At 35.7% G+C, this 23,991-nt stretch overlaps 2 protein-coding genes across 3 annotated transcripts; one reads left to right on the top strand and one right to left on the bottom strand.

Annotated features, from left to right (window-relative positions):
- The first annotated feature begins 2,854 nt into the window (after window positions 1–2,854).
- Window positions 2,855–11,738, top strand: LOC125667768 (derlin-2-like). Of its 2 annotated transcripts, none has more exons than XM_048901433.2 (6): window positions 2,855–3,067; window positions 3,314–3,379; window positions 6,139–6,306; window positions 7,136–7,331; window positions 7,587–7,677; window positions 9,632–11,738. In XM_048901433.2, exons 1-6 carry the CDS (start codon window positions 2,978–2,980, stop codon window positions 9,750–9,752), a joined length of 732 nt encoding a protein of 243 aa, XP_048757390.1. In that variant the 5' UTR covers window positions 2,855–2,977; the 3' UTR covers window positions 9,753–11,738. The 2 variants fall into 2 exon arrangements, with proteins under 2 accessions (XP_048757390.1, XP_048757383.2); XM_048901426.2 differs by having other exon boundaries at window positions 2,873–3,067; window positions 8,622–9,723.
- A 3,427-nt stretch (window positions 11,739–15,165) lies between these two features.
- LOC125667782 (ubiquitin-conjugating enzyme E2 L3-like) lies at window positions 15,166–23,120 on the bottom strand. Its single transcript, XM_048901439.2, has 4 exons — window positions 23,011–23,120; window positions 20,590–20,685; window positions 19,665–19,851; window positions 15,166–16,558 (listed from the first exon to the last, which is right to left on the bottom strand). Exons 1-4 carry the CDS (start codon window positions 23,035–23,037, stop codon window positions 16,401–16,403), a joined length of 468 nt encoding a protein of 155 aa, XP_048757396.1. The 5' UTR covers window positions 23,038–23,120; the 3' UTR covers window positions 15,166–16,400.
- Between the last annotated feature and the right edge of the window lie 871 nt (window positions 23,121–23,991).

Here is a 23,991-nt window from a genome sequence, read left to right as displayed (position 1 = left end):
ACTTGGTCCTGCCCCAACCTATACCTTCCCTACCTTAGAGAAATATGTTATGATGATGAAACGTGCACAAAGTTTGGTGGCTTGTGACAAAGTGGACACATCGAGTCTTCTGTAATTCCCCAAATTCTTAGGTTTGTTGGTGTTTGCAGCAAACTATACACCGCTCTTAGCACGGATTACAGTTGGAAAAATTTATATTTCCTTATTTCCCTATCTCGCTCCATTGCAGTGCCCTATATATGTTCCCTTTCCCATATGGTCCAATTTTCTTGGCTTCTCGTCTCCTTTGCCTGGATGTATTTCGCCTCTTCTTCCTGTTGCTTTATTTCCAGTTAGATCCTATCTCTTGCTGATGCTTCCTGCTATTTAGTTGTTGACTCTGTGCCAATACCTTGTCTTCCTGTTGGATCCTATCTCTTGTTGATGTTCCCGCTATCTATTTGCTGCCTCTTTGCCAAGGCCTTGTTTTCCTCTACGGACAATTTCCTCAATGTGTTTGTGGCAAATTCTTGATTCTGTTTTCAAGACCGCGTTGTTTGCTCTCTGCGCGCGTCCTTACTGTATATAGGCCCTAGCTTCTCTTAATCTTGCGTCCTTGGAGTTTATGAGGGCCACGCCTTCCTGGCTTTAAACTCTTGAAAGTAAGCTCAGTGGTCTTGCTGTAGACTGCATGATGAAAAACACTATGCTATTCCCATTCATTGTCATAGATACCTATGTTAATTCTCTGTTCGATGCTCTCTGCAATCGTTTTCATTAATTTCAACCAAATCCACATATTTTTGAATGCGTTAGTTTTGAATGATTAAGAATGATTAAGAATTTTACTTAACACATATAAAAGTTCTAAATTATCAAATCTATATTAGACTTAGAAATTCAGAATTTTTGTCAAATGATGCGACAAACACTGTTTTCGTAACAAACCCGCGCAAAGCATGGGAATCGCAATAAAGAGTAAAGGGGAGTGGGCCGAAAACCTTTGGCTAGCAAGGCGAAGATAACAAACAGCGATCAATCTCATAACTCCTATAATCAATACAAAATAGAGAGTTGGACAAACACGGACCCCTGGATATACCAGAGGTGGGATCAGTTGCCTAGGAGGAGTAAGCACCCCATGTCGACCGGTCACATCCGCCGTGGGCCCTATAACTTGATCAGGTAAACGGAGTTATCCGTAGTCAAAATCAGTGTGCCAAGAACGGCCTAAAAATTGGCATGAAACACGGCAGACAGCATCTGACCCAATGCCAGGTTGTATTCCTCTTCTTCCATTTTGGTACATTACCGCTCTTGGCGTAAACTCATACCGGCGCACGAGGTGCAAAGACGACTGTACAGGTGCAGGTTAAAAACAACAGATTTACAGTGCAGTTAAAAACGACCGGTAGGTTTAACGTCTGATGGTGGTGTTCTGTATCTGGAACTTGAAGCTGTCCACAGATGTTGCACAGACTGCTTCGGATGGTAAAGCATTCCAGATACGTATTCCATCAGGGAAGAAAGATTTCTGGTATATTAGAGTCCTTGCATACGGTACGATGAAGCTGATGTTGTTGCCTCTCAGCGAGTTGGTCGGTACCAGGATAGGTCATGATGGTATGTCTATCAACTGGTTGACTACCCTGCACATCATCACTGCCTTAGCTCTGCGCTCCTGTAAGGATGTCCAATTTAGATGGGCAAGCATGGCGGAAACACTGCTAGTTGTCCGGTAATCAAAATTTACCATGCGGGCAGCTCTCCGTTGCACCATCTCCAGTTTCTGGATGTTGTCGGCAGTGTAAGGGTCCCATGTTACGCTGGCGTACTCTGTGACTGGCCGGACCAGGGTTGTATAGCAGAGTGCCTTGGTGTTACGTGGACACTGCTGTATGTTCCTCCGCAAAAAGGCAATGGTGTTATTTGCCTTTTTTGCAACCTGATCAATATGGCGGTTCCACTTCAGGTTCTTGTGTATATGGACCCCAAGATATTTCGCTGAATCCACTACTTCGAGGATATGGCCATGTATATGGTATTGGTGGCTTATGATCTTCCTCTTGTTGGTAATGTTCAGGATCTGGCACTTCTTGGGGTGGAATTCCATGAACCAGTCAGCCTCCCACTTCTGTAAACTGATCAGATCCTCCTGAAGCTGGATGGCATCAGCGAAACATCTGATGTGTCTGTACAGAGCACAACTACTGGCAAACTAAAACGTTATATATAACGACCATAGAATTTGCGACATGCTGATTTTAACCGAGACTGTTGGTACCCCTGCAGGCACCACCAACTTGTTTGTCAGTGGCTTGCTTCGATTTAAAAACTGACAATACGCAGAACAAGCACTTGTGTATCGAATCAGTTGAGAGATGTAAACACCATATGGTTATAATAGAATATTGCTACATAGATATGGGAAGTTGATGATGGAGAAACTGAAATCTGTCATAAAGTTGAGTTGTTAGTTTGCCGTTAATATCTACTTTCAATAAAATATCTAAGTATGAAGCAGAACTGGACAACTCTGTGGTGTGTTTTTTATTTCTAGTTCACTTGGATATATATTGAATCGACATATATGAATGGAAATCATCATAGTTAATAGATAATGCAATGTCGAATTGAAGGACATAGCCAGAGATAACATTAACATAACACTAACTAACAAGTCGCCATAATCATCTGACGAGTCGCCATAATCATCTGACAAGTCGGCATACTCATCTGACGAGTCGCCATAATCATCTGACGAGTCGCCATAATTATTTGACAATTGATGGTAGAAAATTCTTTAACAAGTTGTCGCTTATCTTTTTTACATGAATAAAAATCTTGGAATGATATTGTGTACGGTTTAATGAATAATTTCTCAAAAGAACGCATGCGTAGTGATACGTGATACTCGCAGCTGAGTTTCCCGAATTTACTCTTTGTATTTCCACTCTGACATTTACCACAGTCTAAGCAGTGAAAAGAAATTTTCAGAATGGCGCACACATTTCAACAAGAATACATGGAAATGCCACCGATCACTAGAGCTTATACAACAGCTTGTGTGTTGACAACAATCGCCGTAGTATGTTTCTTTCAGTTTAACAATTATTCTACTTTCACTGAATTTACAATGTTTCTGCCTCTGCTAGAGACAGAGACACATTGCACTAAAAGTATAGAATTAGAAGAGGCTCTAGACTTTGTCTTGGCTTTGATTGTCACCAATAATTTAATTTCACTTTGATTCGATTCTCTGGAAGAGGCTCTAAAGTTTTTAATAGTTTAGCTTTGATTGTCATCTCTAATTTGATTTGATTTTGATTTATAGCAACTGGATATTATTTCACCGCTTCAGATCTACTTCAACCCAGATGCAATATTCACAAAATATCAGGTAATAAATAAAATTTGAAAAGTTCATTCAAGATGTAATTAATAGATATATATATAGTTTAGTGTTGTCCATATATCTATCCCGTGGGGATCTGGGTTAGAATAGGTCCTCAGTACCCCTTGCTTGTCGTAAGAGGTGACTAAATGAGGCAGTCCTTCGGATGAGACCACAAAAACCAAGGTCCCGTGTCACAGCAGGTGTGGCACGATAAAGGTCCCTCCCTGCTCAATGGACATAAGCGCCGAACATAGGCCAAAATTTTGCAGCCCTTCACCGGCAGTGGTGACGTCTCCATATGAGTGAAATATTCTCGAGAGGGATGTTAAACAATATTTATTCAATCAATATATTTATGTAATTTCGATGATGCAATTAATGCTCTTTTGTTAAACGAAAGACATCTTACTGACCTAGGATCAAAAAACCTTTGAATTAGCCTATGTAATTGAAACTAGTATTTTGACTTCATGAACATTTTCCATATATGCTTCATATCAGGAGTTCTTTCCAAATTAGGGCCCTCTCGGGCATACAGCATACATGATTGTTGACATTTCAATGTGCAATGTTTATAAAAAATGATAATAAAAAGAAAAGAACAAAACAAGAGCAAAATATGCACTATTAGTATGAGCAATGTTCATACATGAGACATTTTGAACATGATAATACTTAATGTATTACATGTAAGTACCACCGTGTATCCTAATGCAAAACAGTCAGAAATACACACAGGAAAATATATATACATGTACATATATATTATTACTACAGTAACTTGATCCGAAGAGTCGGATCACGTCGAGTTGACAGGCGCGGATCATCAGATCACACGAGACGCGTAGCGTTGAGTTTGATCTGATGATCCTCGCCTGTCAACGAGACGTGATCCAACTCTTCGGATCAAGTTACTGTAGTAATGATAAATTTATTATATACCCCCTTCTGCATTTTAAATCCACATTTATAAGATGATAAATGTAATCCAAATTATCAAAAACAGACATACCATGAAATTATGTTTTGTGTACGTAGTTTTGTTTTGTGACGCGGTCAATATTTTCCACAAATAATGTTGCGTTGATGCATTGTGACGTCATTGTGACGGCATCAGTTTCAGAGGATACTGATACGGAATCAGAAAACCACAGTGTGGTGATCCGGAAAACCGGATCACACGCTGTTAAATCCACAGTATCAACGAACGATACATTGATGGGTATATAATAAATAACAATATTACATGTAATAATAGTAAAGGTACTGTATAAGTACATATGATTAATATTCCACTGTAATGCAAAAGATACCACGGGACGGTGCATTGGTACTAGGTCAACATGTCATGTGTGAGGCTAATAGTAAAAGGGTTGTTGTGTTTCCGTTAACAGATGAATATTTTTTCTCAAATTTTATTTCAAGAGTATATATATACACATACACAATGTAATTAAAAGTAGATCCTTTGATCCACTCACATATATATCACTACACAAGATAGCTGTAGCAGTTAATAGTATAAGAGGGAACTTATACCGCCTCGCTAGCTAGCTTTTCTTGTCATGTGGTAGAGTTTCTCTCTTGATCATACAAGTTAAGCAATGGCTAGCGTGATCAGCACTTGGCTGGGTGACCACTACACGTTACAAATTGGTGGCAGTGTAGTGACTATGGTGTTTGCGAGAGACCTGCTTCAGGTAGAGTTTTTTCGGAGCTCTGAGTACGGTTGTGGATTCATCCAGAGACGACAGTGGTTGTCATCGGGAATGGCAGATGCCATTTTTGAGCAGGTGCCAAACACTCAGAGAGGACTCACATTAAGCTTCGGGTTGAAGCTTCCCCTAGGGGGTGTAGCGAACAGTATAAGAGGGAACTTATACTGCCTCGTTAGAGAGCTAGCTTTTCTAGTGATATGGTAGAGACTCTCTCTTGAGCACGCAAGTTAAACAATGGCGAGCATGATCAGTATGCTGGCACGAAGCACCCTTGTTCATACCCTCACATATTTTCTAAAATAAATTTTATTTTATCTGTTTTTCCAAAAGTTGTTTATGAAGCCAATTTCTCCTCTCAATTTTGATTAAGTAAATGGCAGAAATTTTAGAAATGTCAGCAGCTGCTGTTGTAATTTTAGAAGTGATCTTTTGAAAATTGCATAAAATGTGCACAGAGAAATGTGATGTTATTATGGTGTATGTATTATGAATTAATTTGTAAGCAAATGTAAAAACTGATATCAAAAACTTTACAGTGTTGTTGTAACATATTATAGTTCATTAATAACATTGATTTATACAAAGGAAAATATAATTTTCAGTCATTAAAATTTGATGACAATGGGTACTTGCAGATGAAGCAAACCCCGAATTAAAAGCCAACTTTTTCGAGATGACCCATTACTTGAATGGCATCTTAAGTTTGATATTTGATGCAACTTTTTGTAACTTTTAATGTGAGGGAATATGACAAATTTGGTACTTTGTCAGTATATATATTAATTATTTTCAATACATCAGAACCAATTTACACCACTAATAACCACAGAACATAAAGCATTAATATCACTCTTATGAAACCATGCATTGTGTATACTTGTATGTTTGACACAGAACACAAAGCATTAATATCACTCTTATGAAACCATGCATTGTGTATACTTGTATGTTTGACACAGAACATAAAGCATTAATATCACTCTTATGAAACCATGCATTGTGTACTTGTATGTTTGACATAACGATATTGATTCAATTTTTTAGGTGTGGCGCCTTGTTACGAACTTCATGTACTTTGGTCCGATTGGTTTTAATTTCCTATTCAATATGATATTTGCTTATCGATACTGTCGAATGCTTGAGGAGGGATCGTTTAGAAACAAAACAGCTGATTTCTTTTTCATGATTTTATTTGGTTGTACATTAATGATAGTATCCTTTGAACTTTTATAGTGAATCTCAAATTAAATATATACATTTATATATTTTACATTGTACCGTATAATGGGTATTTTCTGTGGTTGGAAATTTTTGCGATTTGATCTATAAATGGTAGCAAATTAGACTCTGTATTTCCAATTTCTGTGGTTGCATTATAACTATATGTACCTATATGCATGTGTTTATATTCTGCGATTGTAATTTTTGCAGATTTGTCCTATCCGCAAAAAATGAACAACTGCAGAAAATATCCGTTATATGGTATATAAATTGAACATGTACATCTCTCAGCAGTGTTCATCTGATTAGAAAATTACTTGTTGATAATTTATAAATTTTAGTTAATTTTAGTTAATGTATTCTCAGGACTTTTCTTCTGGCTTTATATATGAAATTTATCAACAAAAACAATACAAGTTGAAGATAATGGTGTGCTGGCAATTAAAGCATAGGAACACTAGCTCATGGAATATGAGGGTGGGGTTTTTAATCCTGTTAGAAGCATATAATTATAATTTCTCATTACATCAGCGGCAATTTTGTGCAGGGTTATATTAACATGAAATCATTGAAAATTGCACATAAAATATTCAATGTTATTGAAACATTGAAAGAAAAATATGAGCTCAATGTAAATGATTCAAATCACTCTTTCCGATTGTTAGGATTTGAGGGATGTACAACCTTGTTTATATCATATCTTTTAAGATATTTTGTATACATGAAACTATGAATAAACATAAATTCAACACAAAATCAGCATGTTGAATTTGTGAATCTTCGCTGCATGTAATGTGATTTCTACCTTAACTGTATTCAGATATTGGGTTTCTTTGTGAACATAGTATTTCTGGGCAGTGCATTTACTATTATGCTAGTGTATCTATGGAGTCGACGAAACCCTTACGTGAGGATGAATTTCTTTGGATTGATGACGTTTCATGCACCATATCTTCCATGGGTGTTGCTGGGGTTCTCTGTTTTGCTGGGAAATTCTGTCATTGTTGATTTGATGGGTAGGATATATTTTTTTAAAAATTCATAGTGATGAAAATTCTCGTAAATTGTTGTCTATGTTTAATGTTGTGTTATGAAAATTTGCAATATTTAATAATTGCTTATTTAACTATCATTTGTTATTCAGCATACATGTACCTGTAGTGGAATAAGACTGGTAGAGTGTTCTCAGTCTAATTTACAGAACTATTTTCTGTAAATGATAATATTTTTAGTCTCCTGATGCAGAGTATAACCGAGTATTCTACTTGCAGGGATTGCTGTCGGTCATATCTATTACTTTTTAGAGGATGTGTTCCCCAAGCAACATGGTGGTTTTAAGCTTCTTAAAACTCCATGGATTTTGTGAGTATGATTTATACAACTATAGTTAAGTGTACAGGTATAACCATGCTTAAAGAAACAATGAATATTTGTAGAAACACATGTGCCTCTCTTTCCCTAATATTTTAGGTGATCGTTGTTCTGCTGGCATGGTTGACCTGAATTGTCTGGGTCATTACTAGTTATCACCCATAATACAGTTATGAAGTTTATTACATACATTTTTCCTGTATAGTTATCAGTCAGACAACAGTAGAAAGGTATTATTTTGACCTGGAAATCAGAAGAGGGTTATTTAATAGTTTGATAGTAATTTGATAACTATGGAATAAAGAATTGTCTAGTTGTTGAGTTAGGATTTGTGTGCTGGTTATAACTATCCAGAAATCTACAGGCCAAATGGGGATTTCATAGTTATGTCAGGAGAACAAAGGGTGTATCTGGTGTATGTAGAAAGCTCTTGCACTGTATTCAGTCAGTTATGATCTTCCCTGCTAGTTGTCATACGGACAATGATTGGTGTATATATGTCTAGAACCTGGTGACCTTTGACTTGAAAAGTGATAGAGATATTCCAGCAGTCGTGTAAATCTATTTGAAATACAAAAGGGTATTTTGGGACCATGAATAAAAGTATCTGACAGTTACAGGTGCATAGGTACTTAAGCACCTACTCTCAATGTGCTTGGATCACTGCACATGATCCAAGCTTTTTTTTTAACGGTATTAGGGGGTATAGTACATACATACCCGTCAGCAAAACACTCTTACTTCATGAAGGTAATTAATATGTTGAAAAGTATTGATACATTGCAAACCTCATGGTAGTGTAGGGTCCGAAGCTCTGTATTTGATTTGAAGAACATTTGATTGATATGTATACATGCTGAATAAAATGATGAACAAGGACTCCCCATCTGTCCTACTCTTTGGATCCATTTATCAGTAATGTCTATTATTTACAGTTCAGATATGTCGCTGTTGTTGAGGGGTTGCAGTTCAAAGTGGGAAACATATGGTGTCCAGATAGGGCCATTTGCGTTCCTTGTTGTTGTGAGAGCTCAAAGGCGCGTTGCTTGTCTGTGCGAAGGCGTGTTGCTTGTTGGCGTGAGAGCGCGAAGGCGCATTGCTTGTCTGCACGAAGGCGCGTTGCATGTTGGCGTGAGAGCGCGAAGGCGCATTGCTTGTTGGTGTGAGAGCGCGAAGGCGGGTTGCTTGTTGTCGTGAGAGCGCGAAGGCATGTTGCTTGTCTGCACGAAGCTTGTTGTCATGAGGGCGCGTTGCTTGTTGGCGTGACAGCGTGTTGTGACTAACGCGCTGTCACGCTTTTGCAAATGGCCCTATCCGGACACCATAGAAACAACTGATATGAATGCACTAATTTGATTTAAATATTCAAGATTATATAAACTACTGTAATCTGTCATTGTGGGATGGGATAAAATAGTGTTGATAATTTCTCAGTGGCAGATCTGAAGGGGAGTGTTTTTTAACAAAATTGATTAATAATAGGTTTTGGGGGTTTGCAATCCTCTTGGGAGGGGGGCAAAAAAGGTACCATCTTGGATGACCCCCCCCCCTCCCCTTGGACAATTTTCGGGATCCACCCCGAATACAGATTATACTTAAAATAAATTCTATTGTAGAATTGCAGAGGAGTCACTTGTACCTTTCTTTGGATTATTGTGTCTTCTTTCGTGTTTTCATGTTTTTATTCATGTTGTTAGACCTCTTGCATACATTATAACACCTTTGATTCATGTCCTATCTTTTTATTGTGTTAGAATGCCTCATAAGTTTGCCCTTTTTTGGAATATTTCACTTTGAGAGTTACGTTATAACATCTTTTATTTGCATTATAATGGCTTTAATTAACATTAATTATTACCCAATTGTTGATCACTGATTTAATTTTGGTTCTTATAGATGTAACTGATGTTGAGTTTTGAGTACACATTTTGATTTCATTTTGTAGAACCTACCTCTTAGAAGGCCCTCCTGAGGATCCCAATTACAATCCTCTCCCAGAAGACCGCCCAGGGGGGTTCAACTGGGGAGAACCGCAAAGACCAGAGCAGCAAGATGATGGAAATTAATATTTTTCGTTTTCCTAATAACTAACTTGTTACTGTGCTAAAACTGGGATATGAAACTCATTTCATCAGTGAGCAAAAGTGGGGAATGTTTGTGTGAGGATCCGACTGCATGCTGAAGGTGGAGAATGTGGATGAAAGGAGATGGTGTTTTTAAAATGTGTTCTGTGATGTGTCTTTTGTTTGTTAATTCAATAAGTGGTGATTTTCCACGTGGTGTACGATGGATAAACAGAGGCAAATTATATTCTTTGTATAAAGTTGTTAGAGTATTGGTCTTCAGGATTTTCATATTTTTGTTTGTAATAAGTTTAGGGTCCTATAATTATAGATGCATGCTATTGTAAATGATTAATTACATGTACCTAGTTTGTGTTTTGAATTTCATGTCTCATACATTTGTTTAAATATTCTCATTTTTTAGCTCACCTCAGTTTTTAAGTAAGCTTTTCTGATCCCATTTTGTCCGACGTCCATCTATTCCTCTGTAAACTTTTAACATTTTCAACTTCTTTTCCAGAAGAACTTGTCATAATGCAGTCTTATGTGAAGGGGATTCAAGGTTGCTTAAATGAATGGGGAAAAGGGAGATAATTAAGAAATAAATCGAGAAAATATGGTGGCATCTTTTAAAAAAATTCTTCTTAAGAGCCACTGGACCAGAAAAGACTTTTTTTCAAAAGCTTCCATAATGAGTGTAGATTCAAAATTATCCAAATCATGGTCCCTGGGGTTAGGATGGAGCCACAATAGGGAATCTCTAGAGCAAAAGTGCCACGAGTAGTCATTTTAATATGCAAACATCCACAGGTAGTGCAGATTCAAGATTATTGAAATCATGGCCTCGGATTGTAGGATAGGGCATCAAAATTTTACATGGTGATATATGAAGGCAAAATCATCTTCTCAAGACCAGCAGGACCATGGTAAGTCATATCAATGTGCAAACATCCTCAGGTAGTGCAGATTCTAGTTTATTCAAATCATGGCCCTGGAGAGTAGGGCGGGGGTCACAATTGGAGATAAAACTTTTACATGACAATATATGAGAAAATTCTTTAGAAATCTTCTCATGACTAGTAGCTCGGGGGGTGGGGGTTGATAGGTTGTAGGATGGGGTCTCAATAGGGGATCAAAATTTGGCATTGGAATATATATCATCTTTGAAAAATCCCTTTTCGAAACCCACTGATTATGATTTGTCATATTTTTAGATAAGTAAGCATTCTAATTTAGTGCAGATTCATATTTGACTTGGGTTGGGTTTCAATAGGGATTCAAAGTTTTATTGGAGAATACATGTACATTTATTGTATAAAGGAAATTTGAAAACAGTCTTTTGAAGAGTATCAGAACCACACTAAATCATGTCAATATAAAAGTTTGTCCGAGTTGTATGAATTCACTGGTTTTTTTTTTCATGAACCCTTGGGTTAAGTTGGGGATTCCAGAACAGCATGGCCAGATTAATTTTATTAATTTTGAAGAATCCCCATATTGTGTGGTAAAATCATAACAATTAGGGCTTAATATGGGGTCAAAAATTTATCATTGAATTAAAGAGGGTAAAAAATCTTATAAAGAATAGCTGGGCCAAGGTGAATCATGCGAGCATTGTTGCCCATGGGCCACTAGTTCTTTTATGCATTTTCTAAAGGAGTATTTTCAACCGAACTCGTGGTACAAAAATATACAATTAACGGTCGAGCTCATTTCCAAAGGGAAATAATTAAGAGGAGGCGAGGCGTCATCTGGGCTGTAGACCAAAATGTATTGCCTCCTTTTAGAAATAGTAAACGTTTGATGAGATTCGTAGATATAGTTTATTTTGGTACCATATCAATATATCTTAATGCAAGTTGACTGCAGAATGTGGTTTCCTTCTTTTAGTTTGTATCTATACATTTTGTGCAATGAAATAAATATTAAATTGTTGAAAATAAAATCTGTCCTTAGAGAGAAAAATTAAAACTTTTTGTTCCATTAAAATGTTTTCCATTTGTTGCACAAATGCACAGAAAATTTATTATACCCCCCGCAACAAGTTGTGGGGGGGAGGGGGGGGTATACTGGAATCGGGTCGTCTGTCTGTCTGCAGACGCAATGGTTTCCGGGCTCTAAAGCATTATCCTTTCCACCTTCCGTCACCATATCATATATATGGACTACCCATGGGATGAAGATGTTCCCTATCGATTTTGAGGTCAAAGGTCAAGCGCACTGGACATCGAAGTAGCAATATGGTTTCCGGGCTCTAAAGCGTTATCCTTTCCACCTACAGTCACCATATCATACATATGGACTACCCATGGGATGAAGATGTTCCCTATCGATTTTGGGGTCAAAAGGTCAAAGGTCAAGCGCACTGGACATCGAAGTAGCAATATGGTTTCCGGGCTCTAAAGCGTTATCCTTTCCACCTACAGTCACCATATCATACATATGGACTACCCATGGGATGAAGATGTTCCCTATTGATTTTGGGGTCAAAAGGTCAAAGGTAACGCACACTGGACATGGAAGTAGCAATATGGTTTCCGGGCTCTAAAGCGTTTTCCTTTCCACCTACAGTCACCATATCATACATATGGACTACCCATGGGATGAAGATGTTCCCTATCGATTTTGGGGTCAAAAGGTCAAAGGTCAAGCACACTGGACATCAAAGTAGCAATATGGTTCGATTTGTCATGCCATTTGTTTTTTACACTCAGAAAAGAGGTAGTTTATACCTATTACCAACACCCTTTGGGAGATTGTGGTAAGCGGGGGGTATTCTTAGTGAGCATTGCTCACAGTACCTCTTGTTTCCCCTGGGTGCCAATCAAAGTTTGTGCAGTCTATGATAGATAGAAGTGTTTTCCAACCGCTTGACCCCAAAGGACATGTTAGGCATAATTAGTATGCAATATTGTTATACATGTATGTGAAATCCATGACCCATGAGGCCATTACTGAACTTCAATAGGGTGCAAAAGATTACATAATTTGAATAGAAAAGGGGGCATTGTAAAAAAATCCTTTTTCAATATCAACAAAGGTAATACATGTAGATGTAAGCTTCCTTGAATTTTTTTTATGCCACCATAATCAGAGGTAGTTTTTGGTCTGCAAAAACTTTATCCTCGACCATAACTTTTGAACTTTTAGTGCTAGCACTTGCATATTATGTAGCAATATTCCATTATCACTTGCATATGGTGTTTGTCTCTCAACCAATTCGATACGCAAGAGCTTGTTCTGTGTATGATCAGTTTTTAAATTGAGGTGCAGGCTACTGACGAATGAGTTGATGTTATGGGGGTATCAGCAGTCTCATTTAAAGTCATCATTTCGCAAATTCTGTCATCGTTATAATGATCTAGTTTGCCAGTACAACCTATAATTGGGTCAAATGCTGTCCGACAGGTTTCATACCAGATGCCAAGCCATTCTTTACACCCAGATTTTTTACTAAGGATTTCTCCATTTACCTGATCAAGATATAGGGCTCAGGGTGGGTGTGACCGGTCAACAGGGGATGCTTACTCCTCCAAGGCACCCGATTCTACCTCTGGTTTGTTCAGGTGTCCATGTTTGCCCAAGTCTTTATTTTATATTCCTTATAGGTGTTATCAGATTGATCAATGTTCGTTATCTTCACCTTTTTATTAATATGCAAGCATTTCCAAGTTGTGTTGAATCAAGGTTTTTTTTCTTCAAATTATGGACCTGGAGTTAAATTGGAGCAAATTTCACATTATGTATGAATAAATGAAAAAAACAACAAGGCCATGTTGGTAATAGTGATATTGATGCATCATTATGTTATGTGGATTCAAGTGTAGTAACTGCCCATACCTACTGTATATCACTGATGAAGAAAAATGGACTATAGGAACTCTTAGGGGATAAACAATTCCTTCATGGCAATTTGAACAGAATATTTAGTGACTGTTTTTATTTTGAAATTTTCATACCTATGCAGTAAGCAATGCAAAATTAATAGAGTTAGTCAAATCAAAGCGAACAGCAGTGTCACCAAAGTGCACAGCAATTCCTAGAACTGACCAAACTGAATGTAAATTTCCAGCTATGAATTATGAAGGACTGCTCCGAGATTCAGTGAAAGCGTCAGTCCAAATATCCAGCCAAATCTCTGCCAAGAATAGTTACTATGTATACAGGAAAGAAAATCTTTCAAAATCTGCTCCAGAACAGCAATGTCGTGTTGGTATCAAGACATCCCCATGTTGTGTGAATTGAAGTTTGGTTATGCCATGACCTTTTGGGGCACAATATGGGGTCAAAAAATTTCATAGAAATAAAGATTGAAAAATATCTTTTACAAATTACAAAAGGTAAACAACAGCAGAGCCAAGTTGAATCAGGTGATATTTTGGCACATTGGCCTTTTGTTTGTTATTTGTGCACGACTTACTGGTATATATTGCAAACATTTGATACAAGGGAATTACTATTAATAAAGTCCTGCGATAAGGTACATGATTCGCAGCCCAATCAACAACTAAATGTATGTGGGTTTGCATGTTTAAAGTCGTAAGTAATGGCGCTATCAACTGCAATTCTAGACTTTTCATTAGAACTCTCGAGAAAATTTGTGAATAATAAATTCACCAAATGCATGTCGCTGTCATGGAATACCAGAAGAATATGTCTCATGATTGCCAACTATATTTCTATATGGAAAATCGGTAGTCAAAATATTCTTTGAATCTTCAAGATTCGTAAAAGCCAATTTATGTGGATTGTTAGTTTTGTTGGGGGTATAAAGTGGAGTTGCTTTCAAAACATTGAAAAATTATATGAATTGTGCATTTCATTGCAGTTTGAAATTCATGGGATAGTAGTACCCACAAAAATGATTCTACGGTAGATGGTAATATGGCGGACACTGCCGAAATTTGCAAGAAATAAATTTTCCCATCATGGTATGGTCCTCTTCATAGGTGCCTCATCATCAATGGGTTTGATCAGCCCGATAGATTTCTGTAGACAGTCAATAACAAAACTAATAACAGTTGAAAAGATAAATGAAAGATGTCTAAATTTTTAATTTCCATAATGCTTGCAAGTCTCATCAGATGAGATATCAGAACAAACTGTAAATCTATAAATTAATGTTGATCTTCATATCATTGTTTTAATTGTAAATTTTGTCATAATCGTTTTTATGTATGGCTGCTAGCTCCCCTTAGGTAGCTTAGAATTGTCAATTCCACTCTTTGTGATGGCTGGTTCCTTCCATCTGTGGCCCAGATTTTATTAGGTGCCTTTATTTTACCTTTACAACTATAATGAAATGTGGGCGTGATCTTTTCACCAATTGTCAAATACATTGATGTATAGAGAAAGAGAGTTCTTTTATTCTACTACAGTGTATATACCCTATGAATATATTCACAATAATAAACTATTTCTCAGAATTCTTTTTAATTTGAAAACATTGCATATGACTGTCCATGTGGCTACAACATAAGGTTCACGATCAGAAGACATGGTGCATACATAGATGTGTATTTTGAGTCTGCGGAGAGTTAGTCTGTCATTGAAATGATAATGTGAAACAACTAGGTAATATTCCAGGAGTAAAAAGTCATGACATTGCACATGTTTTAAATTGAAAAGCAATTGACCAATTTTGAATCACTTTCCTTGCTAGGAGTCATCAGTTTAGGGGACAATATTAACTTTAATTAAAATGATTTGTAGTGATTGAAAAAAAACAACATTGCACGAGGTTTTAGCTACAATACTAATTTTGATAGATCTGTAATACCTTCCAATAACCAATATACATACAATTTCATTTCTTTTTTTATAGATGCGTGTAGTTTATCCAAAATAAAATGTTCCTCGAAAATCAACGATAAGGAAATGATCAAATTGCTACTGTGTTTTACCTTGTTCATTTGTTTTCAATTTGAAATAGTCCCTACAAAATATGTAGTTCAAAAGTAGTACCTTGAATATGACGCCAGGTGTTATTACATATTACACAAAGGAAGTATTCATATAAGAAGAAATTTACACGTACATATGGTGTTAGTTATGCCACAAAGGTACACAGCTGATTGACATAAAATTACAACTAATCGTGTCAGGAAAGTCTATCAAAATACATATCCATCATGTGATATGTTATCTCCAATTATATAACAATACTTCAATAAACAGAACTACATTTACTTACACTATCTGGTACAATACGAAAGGAATAAAAATTTTAAATCAAGAAATGCTTACAACACAATCTCTTTCTATCCCAAGTCACATTCTAGTTTTCAAAATTGAACAATCAATTACTCGGATCCCTATGTTAGTGCGTGTATCAATCTGTCTATATCCTTACAAAGGAAATATTTTCTAAATACATTGAAGGTTGCAAATTAACCAAAATATTACAAACTTTCAAAAGCAAACCAACTTTTCCATCATAAATAAACACAATGTATACAAAACCTACCAAGTCGCTGAATTATTGTAAAGCAAAAAGAGAACACGTACAGACATTATTTCTCAAAGAAATTCTGAATCAGTTCTTTTTAAAAGAAACTGAAGGTCAATGTTCACATCTTAACATAGCTTTTCCAGAAATCTCCATTCTTTGAACATAACTGGTCTCCTGTCTTCAGAAGCCGAGTTTTCACATTATGAATCCGCTGGACGTTTTTCTGCATTTTTCTTAGTGAATTCCTCAGCGTTTTTCATAAATTTGGCATAGTTTTTTGTGAATTCTTCTGCAATATCTGCCCTGAGAGGATGTTCTGGCTCAGGTTCACGAACTAAGTCTATTAATGATTGTATTACTGGAAAAGATATAGAAATATAAGTTACACGGATAAATTACAAATTGTGAATTGCCTCCAAACTTGTATAATGAAAAATGTTCCACCTACTGTAGAATCAGCAATATTGCTGTACATTCTTACAAGCAAGTGTCAACTCTATATACATTATGTGTGTGTAATATAAGAAGCACAGAAATTTAACTCTGTGATCCAACCCCCACCCAGGGGCCATGAACTTCACAATTTGGTAAAAGCCTCTATGCCTGATATAACAAGAGGTACTGTGAACAATGCTCACTAAGAATACCCCCCGCTTACCCCAATCTCCCAAAGGGTGTTGTTAATAGGTATAAATTACCTCTTTCCTGAGTGTAAAAATATGGTATGCCTTTGTAGAAGAAAATGGAAGATATAGTCAGAACACAAATCCATGGCATAAACCTATAATTTTGACCTTGAGATCAAAGGTCAAGGTCATGAAGAGGTCATGAATGTACATGACACATAGTCTCATGGTGATACACCCATGTCTTATGGTATGACTATGTCAAAACCCTATAATCAATTTTGACCTTGAGGTCAAAGTTCAAGGTCATATAGAGGTCATGAAGGTACCCGACACATCGTCTCATGGTGATACACTCATGTGTCAAATATGGCATGCCTATGTCAAAGAACAAAGAAGTTATGGCCCAGACACGAATCCATTGTAAAAAACCTTTAATTTTGACCTTGAGGTCAAGGTCATATAGAGGTCATGAAGGTACTCGACACATCGTCTCATGGTGATCCACCTGTGTGCCAAATATGGTATGCCTAAGTCAAAGAACAAAGAAGTTATGGCCCGGACACGAATCTGAACAGACAGACAGACGGACAGACAGACAGAGTGATTCATAATTATGCATCCAGTTTGTTTGCTAGACGTTCAGGGGTAGAGAAGATGTTTTAAACATAATGTGTTTTCAAACAATGATCCATATATTGCTGCCCTGGATCCCTGACCTAATGGCCATGAATTTTACAATTTTGGTTAATGATTCCATGCTCAATATAATTGCGCCTAGTTTGTGTCACTAGATGTTGAAAAGTAATGAAGATATTTAAACATTAGTTGTAACTCCATCCCTTGGATCTTTTACAGACAAGGGCCACACAATTTACAATTTTTTGTTTTCCTACCGTTTAGATCCTACTCAGCAATAATGAATATCGGTGAAAATTGGCTAAGCACAGCTAGCAATGGGTCTTCTATGTGATTCATGTGGCAATAAAAACTATAATTCTTACACTACATGTATACACTTAAAATCAGATAAACAGTATCTGAAGGCCAATCTGACTAAATATATTATAATAATATAGGTCTGTACTTTAGTCAGATTGTCTGAAGGCCTAATTGCTTTAATCATCGCAGGCAATGTAGTTTATATCTAATCATCAAAGTTCACAATGAAAATATGAATTAAAATCAAAACATGCAGAGCTTACTGATTCATGAAAATGCAACTCTTAAAGGGGCATGGATACAATATGAACTGAAAATTTTCAAATTTTATTTTCCCATTTTTAATGTTTGCAATGCTTAACTGAGGTATTTCTAATGGTCAAATTTTATTTTCCCATTTTTAATGTTTGCAATGCTTAACTGAGGTATTTCTAATGGTCAGCAAAAATTTTGATGTCAGTTGTTGAGTTACCAGTGAGATAAAACACTCACAATTCTTTGAAACGTAAACAAGACCATTGCCTTGATTTTGTTTACATATAGATTGCTTAACATAAGGTCACATCAAATCGATTCTCTGGTTCTCAGACAATTGTTTTTCAAAGAATGGGTAGGTAGGTAGGGGATTTAGTTTTTCAGTTTATCTCCATGTCACAAATGGGTAGGGATTTTTTGTCCGTGGGTTTTTTATGTTGTGAAGAAAGTTAGAGTTTTACAAATAGTATTCAACAGCGTATAGCTTCTTTTCATTCTGTTTCTTGTCTTGTTTTATATGTATGTCATGCTTTTATATTGTAGATCTTTATGCAAATAAAGTGAATACAAAATAGTATGTTTTTTATCATTTTATTGAAGTATACCAAAAACTACTTCCTGTAAATGTTTGGCATGGTCATGAATTGTAAATAAAATGTATAAACTGTTGAAAAAACCTTATCGCTGTCAGCCGTTTTGTTTCGACCTACGAAAATGTCATACTTCAACTCGGCCTTGCTTTCATTAATTTGTTCCTTCATGGTTTCAATTTCTTTAAATTCATTGCCCAGAAGTTTCTTGGAAAGCGTATCAACTGTCAAGGACGAGTCTACCGGTATAATTGTCCATGAAACAATCTGTTTTGAGTTAAAAATAATCTCAATGCTGACAAGAACTGTTTCTGTCGCCATATTGTTTACATCAACTAAGCAGCATGTCTTATTCAGCAAGGTGCTTTACGATTTTGGCGCCAAAACATGAATTTGATTTTAACGAATCAAATACAGGCGGCGGTGATTTTTTTCCGGGGCGGTAATAAACTTGTGTCAGTGGCCAATTTTTTGGGGGGGTGGCGGTGTCTGAGAACCAGAGAATCGATTTGATGTGGCCTAAACTATCATGTTTTAAAAAAATGAGATGTGACAAACATTAGAAACTGTTTAATTGTGTTCAGAATTGACTTGTAATTTGAGAAATCTGCTTTAAATGAAACTTTTACAAGTATTTAACCTATGTAAATAAAAACATGGCACAAGCCTTATTTACATAACAAAGAATTGTGAGTAAATTTCAGACTTTACTTGCCTAATGGATAAGAGAGCAGGTAAATATATATATATATATATATATGAAAATCCTTTAACAGTAGAGGTTTTATGTTTATTTTTGGAAAATTCTTTTAGAAATACTCTTCTCAGAACCACAGTTTGTAAAATTAACATACAAGCATCCTGGTCTAGTGTAAACTCAAGCTGTTTGCACCATCCCCATTGGGCCAAAATAGGGACTAGAAGTTTACATACCTATTTGAGAATAATAAATATTTAATCACTAAGTTACAAAATACATAGTCTGTTATATATGTGGTAAACAAATCATATTTCTATACAAGATTGAATGAATGAAATCCAAAATCATTACCCTGGTCTGTTTTAGTGGCTGGCTTCCAGTTCTCAGGACTTATAATTGGTAAACAAACTTGTCCTTTTTCATCAATATTTGGATGATAAATCTTAGTCTTAAAATTTACTTTGGGTGGTTTGAATGGATACTCTGCTGGAAATGTTATTTCTATCTTAAATGCTCCTTTATTATATGGAGGGGTTTCCTGAAAATGACAAAAACAATTTTATAAATCATGAATTAAAATAATTTTTCTTCATACATGAAAATCACAAGGCTCAAAAGCAGAAACTATCATAAAATTAACTTGAACATGTACATGACAGACTGCTTTATGTGGAGAAAACAAAAAGAAAGTACTGTAAATGTATTACATTTGGCTGTGTATTCTATTTAGCGCTTTTGTCAGAACGCAGCTTCCGCTAAATCAAGTACATCGCTAAATGCCATCCGTAAATCTAGATGTTTAAAGTAATTCAGGAATGCGCTAAATCAAATCTACGCTAACTTGTTGAAAAAACGATTTCCGCCAAATATCGTACACGCCAAATGTAATACGTTTACAGTATTCACTTGATCAGAATTACATATAACTTTTTAAGAAACTTTCATGAAGAAATGTCTTATTGAAATAAAATAAAAATTCACTGTTATCTTTACACTATTTCTCAGTTCAGCAATTCAGTAATTTCTTGTGTTTAAGATATTTTAACTTGTCTGATCTGGCACATGTTCTTGTCTAACCAATAAAGCAGCTGGTCACCAATATTCAAACACTAATGCTGAGTTCTGTATCAAATTCATATTTATACCTCATTAAACTGCTCATTAATCAGCACAGAGTTTTCTTCACACTTTATGGATTACTTATTATAGAACATAATATTAAGGCATATACATTCTATATCCAAGTTATTGTAAAATTGCACCCCCAAAAACTTACTGGCACTATGAGACCCTGCCACAGCAAGATATTTGATTCATCCACTTGAATATTTCTGAAAATTTTTCCATCACTCTTCCTCAGATCCCCAAGTTCCTACAAATAAATAAACATTTATTAAATCATTTGTACAAACCATTAGAAATGACAATTATATACTATGCATGCAATGATTTTAAATTGGGTCTTATAACAAATGGTCTCTTCTACAGTTTTACATCCCAACTCTAAGACCATTTAGTAGATCCAAAATAGCAACAGCAGTGAATGCGAAAAATTTCACAACATATTGAATATTCTAATTGATATAATCACACTGCACATGAAGAATGTTGTCATACTATAAAATTGAATTTTATCAGTCCAGTCTAATTTTTTTGGACAAAGACTGCAATAGGAGTTCCATTGGGTAAAAATAAGAATGTACCCAGCACTAGCTAGCTGTGTACACATGTTGCAAAATGTTTTGGCCTTTTGCCAATTCGGTCCACAAAGGTCTAGGTCCTGGAGGTCCATTACAAATTCAGACCGATTAAATTCTTTAAAAGTATAAACATACTAATAATGAAGATCTTTTTTTTTTTGGCTTCCAAACTAATATGGTTAATATATCTATATTGGAGTAATATGATAACTTATACAATGTAAACTATCTGATTTCATCCCAGATGAAAGGAATAGGTCAAAATATAAGTTTGTTCTTTTGAAGTTTGTTCTTGACTAATTTAACTATCTGACATCTTTGGTATTTTTACTTTGCAACATAAAAACATGTATATACAAATACGTTAAGATACTTTATAAATCTTTGTGAAAGTTATATGTAATGGACACTGATATTTATTTTATTGATTAAAACTTAAAAAGAGTCCATAAATTCCATCTTGTAATGATAGAACTGTGTATTTGTTCAAAATGCCTTCTCAAGTTAGATATCCTGACGAATTTGCGGTCGCATGTAATACAGTTGATTTTGAAGTTCATTGTTTTATTTTTCTCTGGATTCTGTTTCATATATTTGACTTCAGGCATATTTCTGGTTTAAGCCTAATTTTAATGGATGTATGGTTTTAAAAATATGTATAAAAGCCTCCTCGATTCTAAGACGTTGATAAATGTTGTTTGTTGTTTTAACGGCGTGATAGAAATATCCTGTTTGGAATGTGATTGTGACGTATTCGATTGTGACGTGAAATGTCGGGAAATTAATTTCTGTGGTGGAATGTTCATATGTGAATTTGATTGTTCGGTGGAATTCGTTTAGACGAGACATGGAGGAATGTAGGTCCTCGCAGCTGTTCGTCCAAATAAAGAAAATGTCATCTATATACCTCCACCAAATGAATGGTTTCAGTTTCCTGTATTTTTTCCGGGGAATGAATTTATGGTTGGGTTTTCTTTGGGTCATTTTTGGCGCGAGTAGATCCTTTTTGTGTTCTGTTATTGGTCACTGAGGTGATAGGGCTTTTGCTAGTTAAAGAATTCGATAATTCTATAAAGAAAACGAAAAGTATGGAGTTGATTTTATTTTCTAATATTCAATAATTTATGAAGCAATTAAAATAATCACATTTCCTACTGAAATAATCACTTGCCTATCGCACAAGTGTGTATCGAATTTCACTTGTCTGAACTGGATTTTCACTTGCCCTGGGCAATCAACAACCATTAATGCCAATCCCTGGAGTTTTTATCATGCCATGCAACACCTATCATGACAAGGGACCTCTGTTCAAAATCTGAAAAACACACGACTTTCACTTCTAATGCCGAATGTTTGGCAAAGGAACAGCCACCTTTATTAAATGTCTCAGGTTTCACAAGGTGCTTGCATCGAAAATTGAACCCAGGCCTACCAGTTCCAAAGCAAGCATCCTATGTAACTATAAAGCTACAGTCCCACATCTTCACTCATTAGATTACAAGTTTATTCTGATTGGAGTGATTTCTGAATCCAATACCACAATTCTTCAACAAAATGACAATTTAGGAAACTACTAGCCGAATAACAAGCAGTATTTCCTGGATGTGAATAATATATCAAATTCTAGTTACATAACTCAACCGGTTTTACATCAGGTCTATTAGTGATGCGAGAAATTTAAAAAAAACCTTACGAATTCAATGTACACAATGCTCAAATTTAATAACAGTATCAAATTTACTGATAAACTACATAACCCCTACCAGAAAATTTCATATCATGTTTAACCTAGAACAATCAATGAATGTACACGAAATATTCTTTCGATTTCTTCGTTGTTCTCCCAAAAGACACGCCTTAAAAATTGATAAAAACTTCACTGTGGTACTCTTATGTACCAGATATAAAACAAGAACAAACAAAAATCACGATGATATTGAAAAAATTTTGAGATGAAAACTGTGAAACTCTGAAAAGACGGCGTTTCATTTATTTACCTTCTGAAGCCGCCTGGTCGCTGCCATCTTGAACAAGTCACGTGACGATTGCCAAGGGAGATTAGCATCAAACTACTCGCGTCATGGATTAATATGAACAGGGCCTATCACTCGCTTAGCCTCAGAGAAAATTTAGATATATATGCAGTAAATGGTCAGATGTTGTGTGAATGTACATATATTTCTAGTTCTGATGTCATGTCATGTCATAGCTCCACCCTCGTGTGACTTAATCAAAATAAGTAATGGTTCAAAGTAGAAAAAAAATATTTAGGCTCATTTCAATCCATATTTTATTTTGTTTATAATTTAATCGATAACCAATATAATTATTTGCCACTTTTTTAAGATGTCAGATATACGTAAACAGAAGTATATCCTGGTGTCACCGGTTTTCGATAGTGCAGTATTATTTTAACATATTTAATATATTCAGCAATTATTTCTCACCTGAATTTTATCTGTTCTAATCAATAAACTCTATCTAATGCATATATGCTGTTTTTTGTTTAAAACTATCAAAATTCAGGTAGCATTTCAACTTTCGTTAGATCCGCCATAATCAAATTTGTTTTGACTGACGTCACCTATTTTCGATAGTAAGTATGGCGCGCTGTTAGTGTTAAAACAACATTAAATAGAATGATTCTTGTATTCTTATTTTTTCGACCAAATTGATTACATTAAATAATGAACAAATAAAGCAACTTCAAACAATTTGAAATAGTGGTGGAGGTCCTGAAGACACACACCCAATGTTATTATGCCGATTTATCATATTTTAAAGTTGTCTAGGGGACTTGGAAACATTTGGCAGTAACAATTCAGCATGGACACTCATTCCATATTTTACCGACTGGAAAGCATTGCCCACGGCCTCTGGATCATCATTCTTATAATTTCCTCTCTGGGTGGAAAATATCTGCAAAGAAATAAACAAGAAATCAATAAAAACAAATTTTAAAATAGAGAATTTTTTAA

This window comes from Ostrea edulis, chromosome 1, assembly GCF_947568905.1.
Source record: "Ostrea edulis chromosome 1, xbOstEdul1.1, whole genome shotgun sequence".
NCBI classification, from domain to species: domain Eukaryota; kingdom Metazoa; phylum Mollusca; class Bivalvia; order Ostreida; family Ostreidae; genus Ostrea; species Ostrea edulis.
The sequence above is the reverse complement of the archived record's forward strand: the minus strand, read 5'-3'. Positions and strand labels throughout refer to the sequence as shown.

Coding starts and splice junctions, on each gene's coding strand:
- LOC125667768 (XM_048901426.2), top strand. CDS start 2,978: ATGGCGCACACATTTCAACAAGAATACATGGAAATGCCACCGATCACT. Junction 3,068..3,313: donor TGTTGACAACAATCGCCGTA/GTATGTTTCTTT, acceptor TTTGATTTATAG/CAACTGGATATTATTTCACC. Junction 3,380..6,138: donor CAATATTCACAAAATATCAG/GTAATAAATAAA, acceptor TCAATTTTTTAG/GTGTGGCGCCTTGTTACGAA.
- LOC125667782 (XM_048901439.2), bottom strand. CDS start 23,037: ATGGCAGCGACCAGGCGGCTTCAGAAG. Junction 20,686..23,010: donor CGACCAGGCGGCTTCAGAAG/GTAAATAAATGA, acceptor ATTTATTTGTAG/GAACTTGGGGATCTGAGGAA. Junction 19,852..20,589: donor GGCAGGGTCTCATAGTGCCA/GTAAGTTTTTGG, acceptor TGTCATTTTCAG/GAAACCCCTCCATATAATAA.